The 18,361-nt window shown below is 41.2% G+C and overlaps 2 protein-coding genes across 2 annotated transcripts in view; one reads left to right on the forward strand and one right to left on the reverse strand.

The window, feature by feature from the left end:
- Positions 1-9,153, forward strand: part of LAT2 (linker for activation of T cells family member 2) — a 34,888-nt gene extending 25,735 nt beyond the window's left edge. The window contains exons 10-13 of the mRNA XM_029912525.1: positions 4,064-4,129; positions 5,801-5,863; positions 7,229-7,289; positions 8,728-9,153. Of these exons, the coding sequence (XP_029768385.1) occupies positions 4,064-4,129; positions 5,801-5,863; positions 7,229-7,287 (188 nt within the window). The 3' untranslated portion in view covers positions 7,288-7,289; positions 8,728-9,153. The remainder of the gene's footprint in view (positions 1-4,063; positions 4,130-5,800; positions 5,864-7,228; positions 7,290-8,727) is intronic.
- A 4,816-nt stretch (positions 9,154-13,969) lies between these two features.
- Positions 13,970-18,361, reverse strand: part of RFC2 (replication factor C subunit 2) — a 9,503-nt gene continuing 5,111 nt past the window's right edge. Inside the window, exons 6-10 of the mRNA XM_026656616.1 lie at positions 18,027-18,184; positions 17,611-17,676; positions 16,867-16,947; positions 15,446-15,559; positions 13,970-14,307 (exon numbers count right to left, since the gene is read on the reverse strand). Coding sequence (XP_026512401.1) covers positions 14,197-14,307; positions 15,446-15,559; positions 16,867-16,947; positions 17,611-17,676; positions 18,027-18,184 — 530 coding nt within the window. The 3' untranslated portion in view covers positions 13,970-14,196. The remainder of the gene's footprint in view (positions 14,308-15,445; positions 15,560-16,866; positions 16,948-17,610; positions 17,677-18,026; positions 18,185-18,361) is intronic.

Here is an 18,361-nt window from a genome sequence, read left to right on the forward strand (position 1 = left end):
CTTGTCTCAGTGGCGTACAGTAGGTGGTGCAAACAAGATCAACCCCAAGCAAGTCAGGAAAGTGATTTGGGCACAGCTGTCCGTATAGGCACCTTACATTTACAGTGGAATTCCCTGAGGTTTAACATTCACGGTGGAATTCCCTGAGAATGGAATGGAATGTCCCAGGAAGAGAATGTGAAGTGCCACAGGTCTTAAATCTCCAATGGTCACTTTGTTTTTCAAGTTTCAGAGTAGCAGCCGTGTTAGTCTGTATCCGCAAAAAGAACAGGAGTACTTGTGGCACCTTAGAGACTAACAAATAAGCTTATGCTCAAATAAATTTGTTAGTCTCTAAGGTGCCACAAGTACTCCTGTTCTTTTTGTTTTTCAAACCATACAATATTCTGTGTTCTCATAACTTGAGTCTAGGTACAGAAAGGTGCATCCACCTAGGCCCTGATGCCACACACACTTATAGATGTGCTTACCTGTATGCACTGGGAGGGAATAATCCCATTTGGCTACCTGAGGTGTCTCAAGCTACTCCCGAAAGTAAACGCTTGCAGGACCTGGACCTTGGGGCTGATCCTGCAGCTCTCATCCTCACAAGTAGGCCCATGAGGGATGCAGGACGGTGCCCCAGATCTCTACTATTAGGAACACTAATCAGTGTTAAATACAGAACAGATGAGGTAGCGAGCCTGGAAGCTATGTTTAGAGAGACATTGACTTTAACGGGGCTCCATGCAGGCACAGCTAAATTGCAGAATTGAAAGCTCTTCAGGGCAGAGGTTGTCTCTTTGTTATATGTTTGTATAGTGCTGTGAACAACGAAGCTCTGACCTCTAGGCAATACCATAATACAAACAATAAATAATAATCATCATAATTAGGGTCCTATTTTGTCTAGGGTCTTTCATGAAAACTGTGTCCCAAATTGCTTCTGCAAAACTAAATCCTGTAACACACTTAGAGTTAAATACGTTGTAACAGAAAGAGGTGTTTAATACACTGTTCTTAAAAGTACAAAAAAGAGGTTAACTAATTTAAGTCTGTCACCAGAAGACGGATGTGGTGTAAAGACCTTTAAAAAAACTTCTCTGACTTATTTGTTTAATTATTATTCTTTTATATTGCGGTAGTTACCATAGGACTTAATGGAGATCAGGACCCCATTGTGCCTGATGCTATACATATGCATACTAACTGGCAGTCTTTGTCCCAAAAGCTTGCAATCCAAGCAATGTCTTTAATTATTTTGTTTTTCTATTTTATAAAATTAGTGCTTGAGGACTGTGTGAAAATTATGGGCAGGAGGAGACTCAAAAAACGCAATGTGGATGTTGCATGTGTGAAATTCTGTGAAATGGCCATTTTGATATCCCAAAGTGTGCAAAACTTATCTGAAATTGTATCTGATTCTGACACCATTTTTGGATAATCAATTTTTTTTGTCCAAAAGAAATTTCAAAACGTTGTCTGTTTTCCACTCAAAGATGGTCTTATTTTTGAGGGGGGAAAAAAGAAAAATATTCTTGGGGTGGGGGGGTTTTTTTGGTGGCAAAAATGTAACTATTTGGGGGGGAAATTCAAAACTAAATGTGAAAATCCTGAATTTTGAGTGGTGCAGAAACAAGTGGTACTTTTGTGTTGTGACTACAGCATCCACCGACTTTATTAGCCTAGCACTTCCAGTTTGTGCCATGGGAGGGGTTAAAGCAAGATGGAAAGTGATTGGCATGTCTATTTGCATGAATGAATATCTGAGAATCTTCCTAACTTTGATGTGGTGACCACATCAACTGTTCAGGCTTCAGTTACATTTTCTGCATCTGTGGATGTACATTTCAGATAGTAAACTACAGGCAGTTGCTCGTGTGGTTTAACTGCCCATGTACATCATGGTTGCTTTTTAAACGGATTCTAATTATAAATATTATTAAATGCCTGCACTTGAGCCTTGGTCTCAGCCAATAGTCTCTCTCAGCTGTGGTGCTAGTTTGAAAATAGATAGTGAATGTGGGCTGAGAGGCAACGGGAAGCTACTTATCAAATGGAACGGATTCTTCAAAGCACACATTCAGCAAACCACATATAGAGCATACAAATTTTAGTACATAAGGACTAGGGCCAGCTTGTGATCTCTCTGACATGGTGTAAATCCAGAATAGCTTCCTGGAGTTCCATGCTGAAATTGGAATCAGGCTTGTAAGATGTACCCGTTAATTCAAAAGCAATCTTACCAGCTGGCTGTGTGATTATAATGGCTTACTATTTGTATTCCAGTGGGGCCTGAGGGGGTTATTTGGGGTTTTTAGAACCCTAAACAGTGGTAGCTTAATTATTTTATTTTAGGCGGTGTTAGGGATAAATTAATTGGAATATAGCAATTTTGTTTGATAATGATTAATATAAGTAAAGCAGTGGGGCTATTTAGTTGTCACTGAGGCCAGAACTGGAAGACAGGGGTGTTTCTCAAGCATCACTGAGGGGTTAATTTGGCCTGCAGAACCTTCATTACTGGTCATGATGTGTGAGATGGAAAGAACCCAGCTTGATTCTCAGATTCCAGAGTGAGTTTGCAGGGCTGGTATTTAGAAAAACATCTTTTAAAACCAGTAGTCTGTTCCCATTTGATCTGGAAGCCACTGACTGACAGTAAACGCAGACACCTCCCAATACCATTATTTTTTTTAGAGACCAGTTGCAGAGTAGGCGGCACTTCAGGGATGTGTAACAGACTTTACATGTGTAGATTGCCAATTAAAATCCCGCCCAGGCTGGTAATGATGGAAACTTATTCTCTAATGGTTCATTGGTGATGGTCTCCATCCAATTCACTGTGAAGCTGTGTCCTTGTCCCAAGAAAACCATCACAGCTGGCACCTTTGTTATCAGTCTCAGCAGAGAACGGCCAAGGAGTGATTTGGCCATGGAAAATGAAGAATCCTTTCACCCCAGAAATGATCTCTATCTGGGTAGGTGGAGCAGTGCACAGGTTTCTCCACTGCCTGGCTGCCATGTGGGCTCAGTAGGTAACATTGGTTTCAAGGGCTGCCAACTGGCACATTTGGGCTCGTCTATACATACAACTCAGACAACTTTAACTATACCAGTATCATTAAAGCAATACAACTTCCTAGTGTGGATACAGTATAAAAGGGCTTATCCTGGGCTAGCTTATTTCCCGTACAGGAAAGGAAACATACTATGTCAGTGTAAGACCCTGTTATATTGGTATAACTGCATGTACTCGAGCGGTTGTACCGGTAATAAGTATTTCGGTGAATAGTCACACCCTTCAACAACATACCAGTGAAACATTTCAGTGTAGATCAGGCCTCTGATCAGCTCTTAGTTCACAAGGAGGAAAAAACCCTGCACTTACAACTGTAGGATTGGAGTGTGAGCCTGAGGACTTTTTACCCCTGCTTGTAGGTTCTGATCTAAATCATAGAGGTTTTGGTTGTTTACCAGAACTGCAATGAGCTAATACAGGCTGGTTGTTCCTATTGCTACCCTATTATGCAGGATTAATAACCCCAGTTTAATTTTTTACTCCTAGTTATACAGGACAATCTATTTGAAGTTGTAGTAGGTCATCCATTCCTAACCTCTATATCATGCAGCAGACGCTCCCAGCCTCTCTACCCACAAAAGCTTATGCCCAAATAAATCTGTTAGTCTTTAAGGTGCCACCGGACTCCTTGTTGTTTTTGTGGATACAGACAAACACGGCTACCCCCTGCTACCCTCTAAACACTGTCATGAATACCCAGTCTTGCTCTCCTTGAAGCCAACTGCAAAACTCCAGTTGATTTCAATGCAGGATCCGATCCCATGTTAACATGTTAAAGTGATTATACTGAAAGTGACCATGCCTCACAAGCTGCAGTTCTAACACAGTCTTTAACAGTGACCTTTCTGCTAACTTTCTTAAGTAGTGCATTTGTTTCTCTGTGGTAAACACCTCTTCCTCACAGGTAGCTGGTGCTAAGACTTAGTGTTGTACACAGAGCCACACGCAGAGAGCTCTCACCATCATCCAACATATTAAGTCCTTCCTTTTTATCTCTTACAGAAAAGGAAGAGGATTCCTGTTCCTATCAAAATGTTGTGATTGGGGCATCCAATAGTGCTGAGTCTGGTAAGTGGCAGTTTTTGGGGGACGATTACTGTGTGTATTGCAGTAGTGCTGAGACGCCCCAGTCATGGAGCAGGGCCCCCAATCACTTCGCTTAAAGCTTTACTCACTTAGGCCTTGTCAAGGTTCCTTCCCCACTCTGAACTTTAGGGTACAGATGTAGGGACCTGCATGAAAACCTCTAAGCTTCTCTACCAGCTTAGATCTGCTTTTGCTGCCACCACTCGCAATGTGCTAAGTCCCTTCTCTGGGTAGCCTTAAGAGACTCTTCCACCAATTCCCTGGTGAATACTGATTCAAACCCCCTTGGATCTTAAAACAAGGAGGAATTAATCATCCTCCCGTCTTCTCTTTCCCCCCACCAATTCCTAGTGAGTCCAGATCAATCCCCTTGGATCTTAGAACAAGGAAAAATCAATCAGGTTCTTAAAAAGAAGGCTTTTAATTAAAGAAAGAAAGGTAAAAATCATCTCTGTAAAATCAGGATGGAAAATAACTTTACAGGGTAATCAAACTTAAAGAGCCCAGAGGAACCCCCTCTAGCCTTAGGTTCAAAGTTACAGTAAACAGAGATAAACACTCTAGCAAAAGGTACATTTACAAGTTGAGAAAACAAAGATGAAACTAACATGCCTTGCCTGGCTGTTTACTTACAAGTTTGAAATATGAGAGATTTGTTCAGAAAGATTTGGAGAGCATGGATTGATGTCTGGTCCCTCTCAGTCCCAAGAGCGAACACTCACCAAAACAAAGAGCACAAACAAAAGCCTTCCCTCTCCCCAAGATTTTAAAGTATCTTGTCCCCTTATTGGGCCTTTGGGTCAGGTGTCAGCCAGGTTACCTGAGCTTCTTAACCCTTTACAGGTAAAAGGATTTTGGTGTCTCTGGCCAGGAGGGATTATAGTGTGGTACACAGGAGGGCTGTTACCCTTCCCTTTATAGTTATGACAGGCCTTTATTCTGAAATGAGAACTTTTATCTCTGGGATATTTTTTCAAAATTGTGGATTAATTTTGGCTTTTGATATTATATGCTGTGTTGATAACATCTCAGAATCTGATCACAATTAGCTTTATGCTGAACGATTACATTGGGTATACTGTTTTAATGGGCAGCAGTACCATCAACAGGCAGGTCTAACCCATGCCTGGAAAAAAACAAACAAACCACGTGCTAAACTGGGAAGTAGATGAGATGGCGATGACCAGACATGGGAGTGGAGTTGCTCCACATTAAAATGCACAAGCCCACAGGTCTGACTGGAAACTCAGCCTTGTCCAAATAGTTACATTTTTAGAGGGTAGAAGTGAGACATTTCAAAGAACAGTTCCACATTCTTAGGCTTGGTCTACACTAAACCCCCAAATCGAACTAAGGTACGCAACTTCAGCTATGTGAATAACGTAGCTGAAGTTCGAAGTACCTTAGTTCGAACTTACCTTGGTCCACACGCGGCAGGCAGGCTCCCCCGTCGACTCCGCGGTACTCCTCTCGTCTAGCTGGAGTACCGCAGTCGACGGCGAGCACTTCCTGGTTCGACTTATTGCGTCCAGACAAGACGCGATAAGTCGAACCCAGAACTTCGATTGCCAGCTGCCGAACTAGCGGCTGGGTGTAGACATACCCTTAGTCCACTTGCTTTCATTGCACTGTGCACACTTTTCTTGCTCACAGATGACGTGGACGACTATGAGAACAGCGCCTCTATAAAGATATGGAAACAATCAAATATATCAGGTATGTTCTGAAAACTATCGTTATTTAATATTTTTATGGTAGCACCCCAAGGCCTCAGTTAGGATTGGGGTCCCATTCTGCAAGCTGCAGATGAAGACATGACCCCTAGTCATGACAATAGAAACATTTTAAAAACTAGTTGCACATTGTTGCATATCTTAGCAAGGATTTTGAGTACTAGCTTGAAATCTTTGTGTCTCTTGCCTTTCTGATATTTAAGGGAGCACAGAGTTGGAAGACCTACAGTTTGACTGAGGTCCCCTGGCAGGCCCTTACAGAAGACTGTCTCTTCTCTTATTTCAAACCTTCTCAGTTTTTAACTCTCCAAGCTGCAAACGCTGCCTTGCTTTTGGAGCCCTAAGACCAGGAAACGAACATGCAACAGTATCTTTGTATCTTATGTCCCTGGAGTATGAAGCTCCCTGATGGGCCAGCATAAAAGCCTTGGTTAGGTTAACTTTTTAAAACAGAGGTTCAATTGGATATGTAGCTTCCCATGAAGCACATTGGGACAGCTTTAGTTGTGAGATGCACTGTTGGGCGTATTTAGGAACTTCTCATATCTGATTTGGGGGGATGCTCTAGACCAGGTGTAGGCAACCTATGGCACACGTGCCGAAGGCGGCACGCGAGCTGATTTTCAGTGGCACTCACACTGCCCGGGTCCTGGCCACTGGTCTGGGGGGCTCCGCATTTTAATTTAATTTTAAATGAAGCTTCTTAAACATTTTATAAACCTTATTTACTTTACATACAACAATAGTTTAGTTATATATTATAGACTTCTAGAAAGAGACCTTCTAAAAATGTTAAAATGTATTACTGGCACGCAAAACCTTAAATTAGAGTGAATAAATGAAGACTCGGCACACCACTTCTGAAAGGTTGCCGACCCCTGCTCTAGGCAAACCAAAAAGTGGATTTTAGCCCACGAAAGCTTATGCCCAAATAAATTTGTTAGTCTCTAAGGTGCCACAAGGACTTCTCATTGTTTTTGCTGATACAGACTAACACGGCTACCACTCTGAAATCTAGGCAAACCGTTTCTTGGTTTTTTTGTGTGTGCCCTGTTTATAAATCCAGTAGATTGTAATGTCTCTGTGGATCTGTTATGATCTATTCTAAAAATCTACTGAAGGAACACTGCAAACTGCTGTTACGTACAGTCTTCAAGACTTTCCAAGGAGCCTTGATGCTGGAATCTGGTATTTCTTGGCACATACAGAAAAATGGCTGGTATGGAACACACAAGTTGATATCAACAACAAGAGTTAAAAAGGTTGGCAGGGCGTATAAAGATGTGCGTAGATCAACGCATTTACTGATCAGTGCTTTCAATTCCCAATAACAACTCTCTACGTTTAGAAAGCCCAGATGATTATCCAGATTACGTTAACTCAGACGTTGCAGCTGTGCCAAACTAAAGGTAAAAATAGATAAAATGTTTGATGCATTTTTTGTAAACCCAGGGGTGGGGGCATATCTGTTCTTAGATAATGATTTGCACTCAAACTTGATTCTACTGCAAGATGGTGTTAGTCTATTTTAAAAGCAAACGTGGAAGGAGTGAATCTCTATATTGGCAGACTCTAAAAAAGCAGGGATAATGTTGCATGTATTGATGTATCCATAATGGGAGTAACAGCATGACAAGTGCTGATTGCCCCTGTTACAGGAATTCACATTTTTGGATCAGCTAGCAAATATCTAGTGCCTATAAAATTACCTAGTTGATGCTACAAACCAAGTCATGCCTGTGGCCACGTTAATTATCTGATATTTGTCCTAAATTTCCAAAGCAAGTAGCCATTGTATGCCATTATAGTCCCTGTAAGACTATAGCTGAGAGGTACTAGGAGTCTGCTAGGAGTTAAAATGCATAGTTGTGGGAGCAGAACGGTTTTATCTTTAAAGATACTCACCGTCCACATCTTAGCAGCATTTCACAGCTAGGTGTCGCTCTTTGCTTTAACAGTAGCAAAATGACAGTTTTCCATGAGTGATTATTATAAAAGTGAATTAGTTCAGAAAGGGGCATGGGAACATTTTTTTTAGGGGAAATTAACTGAAGTTTTTCTTTTTGGTGTGTGTGAAAGTTTTACTGAATTACAAGGCACTAGTTTGGACAAATGCAGTGGGGAAATCAGATCTACATGAAAGCAGAGAAAAAGGCTACTTGATAACATTTGCAAGCAATTCTCCATTTGGTCCCCCCTTCCAATGGAACTTCAAAGAGGAGGGGATTAAATTTTCATATTAGAGAGGATTAATCAAGTGGTTTTGTTATGGGACTGAGCAAATTCCAATCCTTGCTCTGACAATGACTCCCCCTGTGGCCTCCGACAAGTCAGTCTCTCTATGCCTCAGTTTCTCTTTGTAAAATGGAAGGTACCTACCTCACCAGCTGAGGGAAGGATTAATTAGACCTCTGTAAAGTACTGTAACTTAAAAAAACTCGATGGAAGTCCCCTCGTAAATCTCAGGTAAGCACTTAATACCACAAACAAATAGTAAACAACACTGAATGTTATAAATCAGTGCTTCTCAACCCTTGCCAACACACCTATGCTGACAAGAATTTCTAGTATAGACTTGCCCTTAGTTAGATGGATTTTCCAGGAATGATGGATTCTTAAATTATCTGGACTCCTGGCATCCATATATTTTTGGAACTGTTCAGAGATTATCAGTCATAACACGCCCCATCAATTTTAAATCTTTATATTATCCAGCTCATACAAAAATCTACCTGAATGATAGCAGCCAAGGGAGAAAACCCTAGCACTGAAAATAAAATGCAAGCAGAAAGTCAATAATAATGCGGGGGGGAAGCAGCGAACTCACGGTCTTTCTTTGATTTCAAGGTATCTTCCCTACAACTGAAAAAAAAGCTGTTGCAAAGCTGCAGAAGCGTATGTTTCATTTTGAAGACTGCGACACACACACAGTGGAAAGGGGTCCTTTGATTCACAAGTGTAATGGAATAACCTGTTCTCCAAACCCTGCCAAAAGTAGCTAACTTAAAGGACAGGGATGCACACTGCTGAAAGTAAATGCACTGGATCCAGAAGTCCCACAAAAATACAACTGGAAAAAGTATATGGAGAAAGCCCACCCCACTGCCCCCCAACAAGTGAATTTCAGCTGCTCGGTGCAGCAGATGCCAAGGTTTTGTTATTCTATCATATTTTCCTCCACATCCATTCAAAGGAGTGATGGCTTGTCTGCTCAACAACATTTTCTGCTGTCAAGTGTGAAATGAATCTTTAAACTGCTGAGCGGCAACGCAGTTGACAGTTTAACTTGCCAAGCTGACTCCTGTATTAAAGCTGTGACTCCTGTATAAAAGGTATTAAAGCTGATGAATTATATTTCTTGTTTAGTTCCCAATGCAGCAAAGCTCTTGGACAGACACTGCTTTCAACAGCGGGATCCAACCTTCCAGCCAGACAGCAAGTTTTTAGAATAGGAATAGTTCTGTATAGCTAAGTAATACACTGAAGTGCTCACAAATGGTGAAGGACGGAAGGCTACTACAAACAAGATCACTGCAGCTACAGATAATATTCAGAGTGCTGACAGATAGTATCTTTCCTTGTGCTTTTGGGATTTATTTTACAGCAATCCATAGGAGTTGAGACAGATAGCGGTGCACTGAGCTCATCTTTACCACATTGCCAGCCTCAGGAATTGCACCTGCTTTTCAGAATTGCTGACATCAGTGCTAGAACTCAAACCTTACATTTGAACCATGCTTCAGTTCTGACAACTAAAATGTTCATGAGCATAGCGTTTTACCTGGCAGCATTACAGCATGTGCTTGTTAAGGGTGAAATGCAGCTCTGTGCAGGAAATCAAGGAAAAGCTCACGCAGTACTTCAGTCTTAAGGGGTGGATATGCTGGCCTGTTGCATAGGGGTAAACTTCACCCATGGTAGAGTGAGAACATTTAGGTAAAAAGAACAGGAGTACTTGTGGCACCTTAGAGACTAACAAATTTATTAGAGCATAAGCTTTCGTGGGCTACAACCCACTTCTTCGGATGCACTCCTGTTCTTTTTGCGGATACAGACTAACACGGCTGCTACTCTGAAACCTAACATTTAGGTAAATGCCTAGTAAGGGAGTCTTTTAGAACAGCAAGTTATGTGTTGGAGCAACTGTCTCCTGCCAGTCCTACTTACTGCTGGCAACTGGTTCACCAAACTCTTATGCTCTAGCATGAACAGGTACTCTCTAACTAGTAGGGAAAAGGGTTACCCAAGCAATTTCCTCCCTTTTGGTACCAGTGACTAGAGAGAACCTTGGAGAAGGGTAATAAGAGTCAGCTATGAAGTGGAAGGTATGGACATGAAACCTTTCCTACTACGAATTACTTCACTCATGAATTTTGCTCTATTTGATCTAATCAGTCTATGCACAGTGAGAGTTAAGGTCGAATTTAAGCCTCTTTACAGATGTGGATTTAACATTTCATTTGTATTTGAGACACCTTAATCACCGCAACAAGGTGCCTGTTACTCGTGTGTCTGAAAGTAGGAGGCCAATCAAGCATTTTGTAATTAGTGATTGGGGGAAAACTTAATCGCAGCTCCCACTAATGGGTGTATTCCTGAAGTCTGCATAGAGGCAGCAAGACAGGGCCTTTAATGTAGCCCAAGTAGGAAAGAAAAATCTAGAACATCCTTAACCTCTTGAAAGGGATATACGTAGTCAGTTTCAGAACAGGAGTGAAACAGGGTCGGTTTTACACCGACCCAAGTTTCCTATCAGTTTGTAGCTAGAATCACATTTCCTTTTTTCCAAAATATTCTTCTCTGCTGTGCAAAGGGCCCACAGAAATAAGGGACACCAACAATAGACTGAGACAATAGACTTGGGTCCAACCCAAGGCCTAGTAAATCATTAAAGCTAGGGTGACCAGATGCAGGGCCGGTGCAACCCATTAGGCGACCTAGGTGGTCGGCTAGGGCTCTGCAATTTGGGAGGCAGCGACCGCGGCGGTATTTCGGCGGCGGGACCTTCCGCTGCCTCTGTGGGGGGGGCAGCATTTTGGGACGGGACCTTCCGCCGGTGGTGCTCCTGACCAGATGTCCCATTTTTAAAGGGACAGTCCTGTTTTTTGGGACTTCTTCTTATATAGGTGCCTATTATTCCCCCCCCCATCCCATTTTTTCACAGTTGCTATCTGGTCACCCTAATTAAAGCCCTAATCTGAAGACTTATGCACTGCATAGACCTTGTCCTGGCTCTTTTGTTGAAAGGTGAATTTCATCCAAAGTGACTAAATAGAAAAGTTCTAACCTTTGTTATAGAAATATGGTTACTTGACAGACCATGCAAAATGTTATGTGACCGGTGATGATGGATGTCCAATATGATACCTCTCAAAACTGCCTCATTTTCAGAAGTGTTGTGACTCTATAACGTGTCTCAAAATTTCAATTCAATTTTGAAAATGTTGGTCTCAGTTGTCAGAGAAGTGCAATTGTGTTGATGTGTCAGTTTTAAGATTCTGATCTAATACTTGGAGGGAGACATTCAAATGCTTAAAGTTTAGCAATAGTACAAGTTCCCTGGGATACAGTTAATCGAGTAACAGAACGCTGACTAAGTTCCAGGATTTAAACAGATGTTAGGCCAGGGCAATACAGGATTTATTGTACTCTGTGCTCAGCAGGGAGAGGTGAATAAACCAAATAATATTTCCTGGAGCATTTATGGAAAATATTTGTTGCCCAAACAGGAGTTCAAAGTTGTATAAGATAAATGGGGTAGGAAAGTGATTAAAGGAGAAGATACAGATTCTATTCCCCAATCTGCCAGTGTGAGAATGCAGGCAAATCCCCATCTTCTGGGGGTCCTCTGTAAAGCAAGGTAAACCCTTTCTTAGTTTTGTGAAGCACTTGAAAATAAGGGTACCTTTCACTCAAGGATCAGTGTGCTGGAACATATCCAGTAAATTTTACAAACAAATTATATTGAAGTGATTGGAATTCTACAGTGTAGCTTTTAAAACACCCCTTTGTCACCTATGTACACCCAGAAAAGTATCTACAATGACAGATTAGTTGCCTTTTCAGATATCTTTAATTTGTAGGTGTACAGGGACTTCAGGGTATGTACAACGTTGGCTGCCCGTGAATGGGAGTAGCATCCAGCCTATGTGTTCCAGCAACAACCCAGGGAGACATGAACTAGCTCAAAGCTGAGTACATCTACAACCACATCTTCATTCAATCCTGGGAGGTCCTGCTGGAAGCTGCCGATGGTGGAAGGAGGAGAACAGGCATTAGCTGCTACAGAAGAGGGAGTCACCCTAGATTCTAGATGTCACCAAAAGCTGCTCTTCTCTCCTCTATGGGAATAGGGAAAATGTACAGCGAGGAGAGCCCAGTGGAGGACACAATGGGGGCAAAGACCAACCCTATAGGGCTCTGGCCACTGTGCCAGTGGAAGCCCTTGAACAACTGACTAGTCTGCAAGTGTAGTTCGTTCCCCTTGCTTCTGACTGGGCCTGTAGTAAATGCTATGGAAGTGAGGGCACATTGGGCTGCTAAGGGCAGAGCAGGCTGTCTGGAATACATGGAAAGAGGGGAAGGATTTGGGAAGTAGTTCAGTGCCTTTCATATCTTGCTTGTCTGCCTACTCTATTCAGATTGGTAAACTCTTTGGGGCCAAGACTCTGTGTGTGTACAGCATGCAGCAGATTAGGGTCCCAACCTGGAATTAATAGTATTTAATAAATGCATAGTTTATAATTGTACTTGTACTAAGGAGTTGCTATATACATTGAGACTCCGACGTACCAGTGATGTACAGTTTGATAACGACTTAGTGAAATACTGGGTTAACTAATTAAATAAAATACTTTGACTCTCTCTTACCTGCTTCTAGTGCTGTCTTCATTTGCATTACCAATCAGACCAAGTGTACCTGTACTTTGGATGCAAAGGCCTCATTCACAGCTTCCCTCTCCATTCCAGTCTAGAACTACCCTTTCCAAAGAGGAACTTGTCACATCGTTCTGCCAAACTGCATCAACTCTTTCCACTTTTTTACATCTGAAAAAGTTAAATATTTCCTAAACTGAAATCCCTACAGCCAATGAGATTTGTGCAGACAGTAATTCACTCAGCTCTCATGTCTCTTCAGTGAGCAGGGATGTACATAATGCAGCTGAATCAGGCAAGACATTTTTCCCCTGCCTACAGAAGCACGACCAGGTAATCACCAGCAGCATTTAATTTGTCTTCCTTCTGTGTATCCATAATTCCTGTAAATGATGAACTTGGGGTAATTTAACATGGCTCCATTTCCAGAAGCCTTCTCTTAGACTTCCTGGAGAGGTGGGTAAAATTGTCACTCCATATTTATATTCCCTTTGCATTTTATACAGTTATTGCTTATGAGAGGAACGACTGTATTTGAACCGCTTGCTAATTACTTCTGAAACTGAACATGGAAGGGCAGAATAGATGCCTTAGCTTTTAGATGAATTAATCCAACAGGCAAAGGATCAGGCATTCTTCATTTCTAATGATTAAGTTAACCCAGGCCAGCAAGAATTGATGCCTAAATCTAGACTGCACCAGCATCTATCTGAGATGGGCACACACTTCAATACTGACACACTACTTCCATGTTCAAAGGTTCCAAAAGCAGTATCCAAGATATGGTGTCACTTTGACTACATCTGCACTTTATTGTACAAATGTTGTTAGTTGTATTAAAGATGCCTACTGGATGGTTTCCCTGTTATCCACAGCACAGGTATAGCTTAGATCATGGCACCTGCTCAACACTAACCTAGTGAAATCACAGGTGTGCAAGAGGGCAGGTCGTTTTCCACAGCCCATTTCATCCTTGGCTTCACTGAGATCTCCAGTCATGATCAGTTGTGTGATGTATACACCTGTCCACTAGGAATGAGATTGAAACCATTTCATTTCACAGGTCACTGAACAGCCATCGGCTGTTGAAATCGTTCATGGCTGTACTGACCAGAAGTTAATAGGCAGACCAGGACAAGGGGTTTTAACTCTATTGCTAATCATCTGTACTATCCAGTCCTACCCCACCACTTTTACACCACAGATACAACCGTTCTCAGTGGATTATAAGTTTATTTGGCCTAAAAAAAGTACAAAGTAATTTAAAAACAAATGCTGGCTTTCATTTTCAGGTTCAGCAAGAACAGAGAATAAGCTCACTGAATTCAGAATTTACTATATACACGAGGTTCAAGTATGCAGATAGCAGCTGGCCTTAAACACTGTAACCTCATACTTCCAGAATCAAGGCTGTAATTGCAGTCCAGTAAAATACTCCATTTAACTTTCTGCAGGAGCAGCCGTCTTCTGACAGAGCCTGGCAAGCAGTCCAGCCATCTGCAAGAGAGAATTCACCCCTTCTGCTACCTTCATGTGAGTATATCCAATTTCCTGGCAATACAAATATTAGGTGTCAAACTTCAGCTTTTTCTGCTGCTTTGTCTACATTTCTACAGCAAAGGGAGGCAGTTTTAGTGGAAGACTTTGACTTGTACTTTTTCCCCAGCAGCAAGAGTAGTTTGTCTTGTCTACTTTGTCCTGTGATAGTACACGTTGTACAGAGTCCCCAGACATTAACAAATTACATATACACCATATAGAATAGAGCTTGCCCGTCAGCTCCAAAAATGCTAGCCTCAAGTTCCCTGAGCTGAAGGAAAAATTAAGTTGTAGGGCTTATTTCTTCTTGAAGCCAGCCATGCTAGGGCAATACATCAACTTTCAGATAGATCAGGTCAAATGCTGCTCTGTGGTGCATGCATATCCCTCCCATTTTCCTTCAAGGAAGCACTATGCCTGTGTCTGAGGGCAGGATTTAACCCTACGGGGTCTGATTCCAAGACATACAATGATTATCACGTGTCAAATGAGAACTCAATGCCATTTAACCTTTAGTAAGCTACTGAAATAACCCAGACTTGATGACCACCTGGCCATGCTGCAAAAACCATTTATTTGACAGTTTTAGGGGAAATAAGAGTGTATGTTCCAGGGCCAAGGGCTGAAATGGTTATTTGAAGCTTTGATGTAGTGGCTGGCTGAGTTTATTCATTATTTGAATAGGATTATATTATGACTAAGACTAATTAAATATGGCACCTTGAGCTTCCATGGGCGTTTATTGTTAAAGTAACAAAAAGAGTCCTGTGGCACCTTATAGACTAACAGATGTATTGGAGCATAAGCTTTCGTGGGTGAATACCCACTTCGTCAGACGCATGTGTCTGACGAAGTGGGTATTCACCCACGAAAGCTTATGCTCCAATACATCTGTTAGTCTATAAGGTGCCACAGGACTCTTTGTTGCTTTTTACAGATCCAGACTAACACGGCTACCCCTCTGATATTGTTAAAGTATAAATAAACTCTCACTATTCTTACAACAGCGGGAGGGGAAACACAGTGAGAGGTTTAGATACCTTTTGTACTAAGTACTAGCAAATCTTGGAGAACAAACGAAGGCTGTCCCTTTAGTAGGAATCTTTTTTCTTTTTTAAAAGACTAATGTGATAACGAGGCTAGCACTAACCTTGATGAACTCCAATTTCAGATACTCCGGCATCTGGAAGGTTTTACACACTCTGAAGATATTGCCAACTATATCTTCTGGTGAGTACCCAAGCCGCCACAAGTGGGCAAGAATCTGTGCAGGAGAAAACAAATGTGAATTTCCCTGGGGGAAAAAAAGTTGTGGATTAAGTTTGTACTCATTCTTGTATACCAATCATTTCCCACATGGCGAAACTGCATATAGTTCTTTAATGTTAAAGCAACAGGTGTAATCTCCATCATGTGCTAGCAAGAAGTTTTGTGCCAAAGTGACATGCCATTCGTACTTGCTTTGGTCGTTACTTTTTTTTCAACCTTAGACATAATTACATCTGAGGCAAGCCACAAATTTCGGGAGCCAGTATCAATGGTCTCCCATTTATAAACTAATACATTGATATTTTATTGCTATATTTAGCATCTTTTACCAGAACACTGAGACTGACCAACAACAAGTTTCCTGTTTAGTGATATGAGAGCAAATATTTGCTCCTGGTGCTGCTACTGCCCTAATACTTATATCAAGTATTGTTACACAGTAGCTACATCTGCCACCATAAGGTAAACTGTCTATATTAAAATCCCTCAAGTTCACTGGTACCCTTCATGGTGCCGTTAGAATAATCCAGGTTTGGGATTGAGCTGTTTCAGAGGCCAGCAGAGAACAGACACGTTATTTAGACCAAAACCTTTTTCCACCAGCCATGTTACAAAGTAGTATTGGTGGGATTCTATAATGAACACACGTTTTCCTTTGCAAGTGGAAACACCATGACTGTCTGACAACTAAAAGCAGAGAGGTACAAATTAAAAATGGCACCAAAGGGGGGGGGGGAAGAGAACCTCATGTGGATGCCAGAAGGGCTATTTAGAGTAAAACGTCAGAACCCTATTAATCCTCTCCAGTAAATAATTCACATAATTATGAATGAGTTGCAAGTGAAGACTGAAAGCAAGGATAGTGCTTAAGATGTATTTTGTTTGTTTATCTTGGCAACAGATTTTTTCCATTTATCAAAATACACCAGTAACGGCTCTGTAGTATGTTCTTTGAAAATACAGGTAGCGAAACTAGCTCTTATCTTGTCTTGCCTACTAAATTTTCGAGAAGTGGAGTTGCAGCTATTAGTGTGTGAATTACAAAGTGTGTCACTTAATGTGGTGTCACTTGTATTCAGACATTTAGATCCAGTCAATCACAAAGATGCCTCAGTGTAGAAATATACATGCTATCGGGATTTCTACATATTAAGCTCCCTTACATGAAAAATGTTTATATTCATGAATTTATCTGCATTTGTATAGTTTTACCTTTGTTTTGGATGGAAAGTAAGGCAAACTAAAGTCTTTTGAAAAGCGAGCATTCTGTTGAGAAAGTGCCCAAAAGACTAAAATACACACCTTGTATGCTTCATCAATATTTGCATTCACACAGTGCTGTATCATTTCCTTCACTAGCAGAGGGTGTGGCTCATCACACACCTATACCAAAGAGAAATTCGAATTTTAGGAGACATCAATGCACATATTCCCTCCTGCACCCAAATACCCTGAATAATTTTCATAGTCTTCTATATAGTTGATAGTTTAAATGCTATATCTGACAGAGCCCTATAATATAGGTTATTCACCACACATTTTATTTTTAAGTGATTAACTTAGCTGGTAACATAATTACTCACCCAACAATAAGTCAGACTTTATATCACTAAGTACAAAGCACCCAACATACTAGACTATCATACATACTAGTTACTATCACTGAATTTCAAAGAAGTCCTATTAAGATTATTTGTTATACAGACAATGGGTCTCAGCTGTGTCAGTTTACATTCAGATGCATTCTTTCTCCAGCATTAAAGGAAAAACTTCTTTGTGACAATCTTTTCAAAAGGTGCATGCATCTCTTACGTTTAATGTAGCAATCTTATTCAAGACATAATACTGCTTGGGAATTGACAAACTAATGTCAAACTTTTACATGTCCTGGCCAATGTCTGATCTAGTTAAGCTGCCAGACTTCAAGTATTTTTAGTGTGGGAACAATGCCAGCTACTGAAAACTAGGAAGAAAATATGTTATGTATGTTCCCATTACAGTGCAAATACTGAGCAATCACATCTTGCTAGAAGAACTTTTACTAACCTTAAATACATTCTCACTGTTAATAAAGCCAAATCCAGAATAGGTGGACTGCAAGTTGTTTAATGCCTGTAAAGAGTAAAATTAACATTTCTATTACTATCTGAAATGCTCTACCTCTGGTTCTCCTCCTCAGAGTCAAGCGCAGACTTTTTTTTGGAACTGCTGCCATATCAACCATTCCCATGATTCAATAGCACAAACTCTAAAAGGTCAGCATTCAATTTCCATTGATGCAGGGTCTAGTGACTAACCATTTCAGAATTCAGCGAAACCATACAGTGTATACTGGAGTACTGCAGATCATGTTGTCTCCCCTTTACTTCCCACAACTTAAAGCCTGCAAGGCCACAACCCCACAACCCCAGGCTTTGTACTTCAGTAAGAAGGCCTTTCTTTTGCTGGGTTTGTTTTAATACCTGTCTCATATCTCCCTGTGCTGTGAAGATAATGGCTTCCAGTCCATCATCTGTGTATTGTACATTCTCTCTCTCAACAATTTTCATTAACCTTGCAAGGATCTGAGCATCTGTCAGCTTGGTGTAGCGCAGCACAGCACAGCGAGACTGGATTGGCTCTGAAGGGAGAGAGAGAGAGAGAGAGAGACATTTGCAGGAGGAACATCTTGGTCTTCTTAAGTGTCCATCCAAGATGACTTTTTTCAGCTTGGGAGAAGGCATCTGTGAAATTTCTGCATCACCCTTTAATCTGATTTCCTTTTACATGGAAAAGTTTCACTGTCAAAGCCCACTCT

Source organism: Terrapene carolina, unplaced genomic scaffold (assembly GCF_002925995.2).
Source record: "Terrapene carolina triunguis isolate 2854851 unplaced genomic scaffold, T_m_triunguis-2.0 Scaffold231, whole genome shotgun sequence".
NCBI classification, from domain to species: domain Eukaryota; kingdom Metazoa; phylum Chordata; order Testudines; family Emydidae; genus Terrapene; species Terrapene triunguis.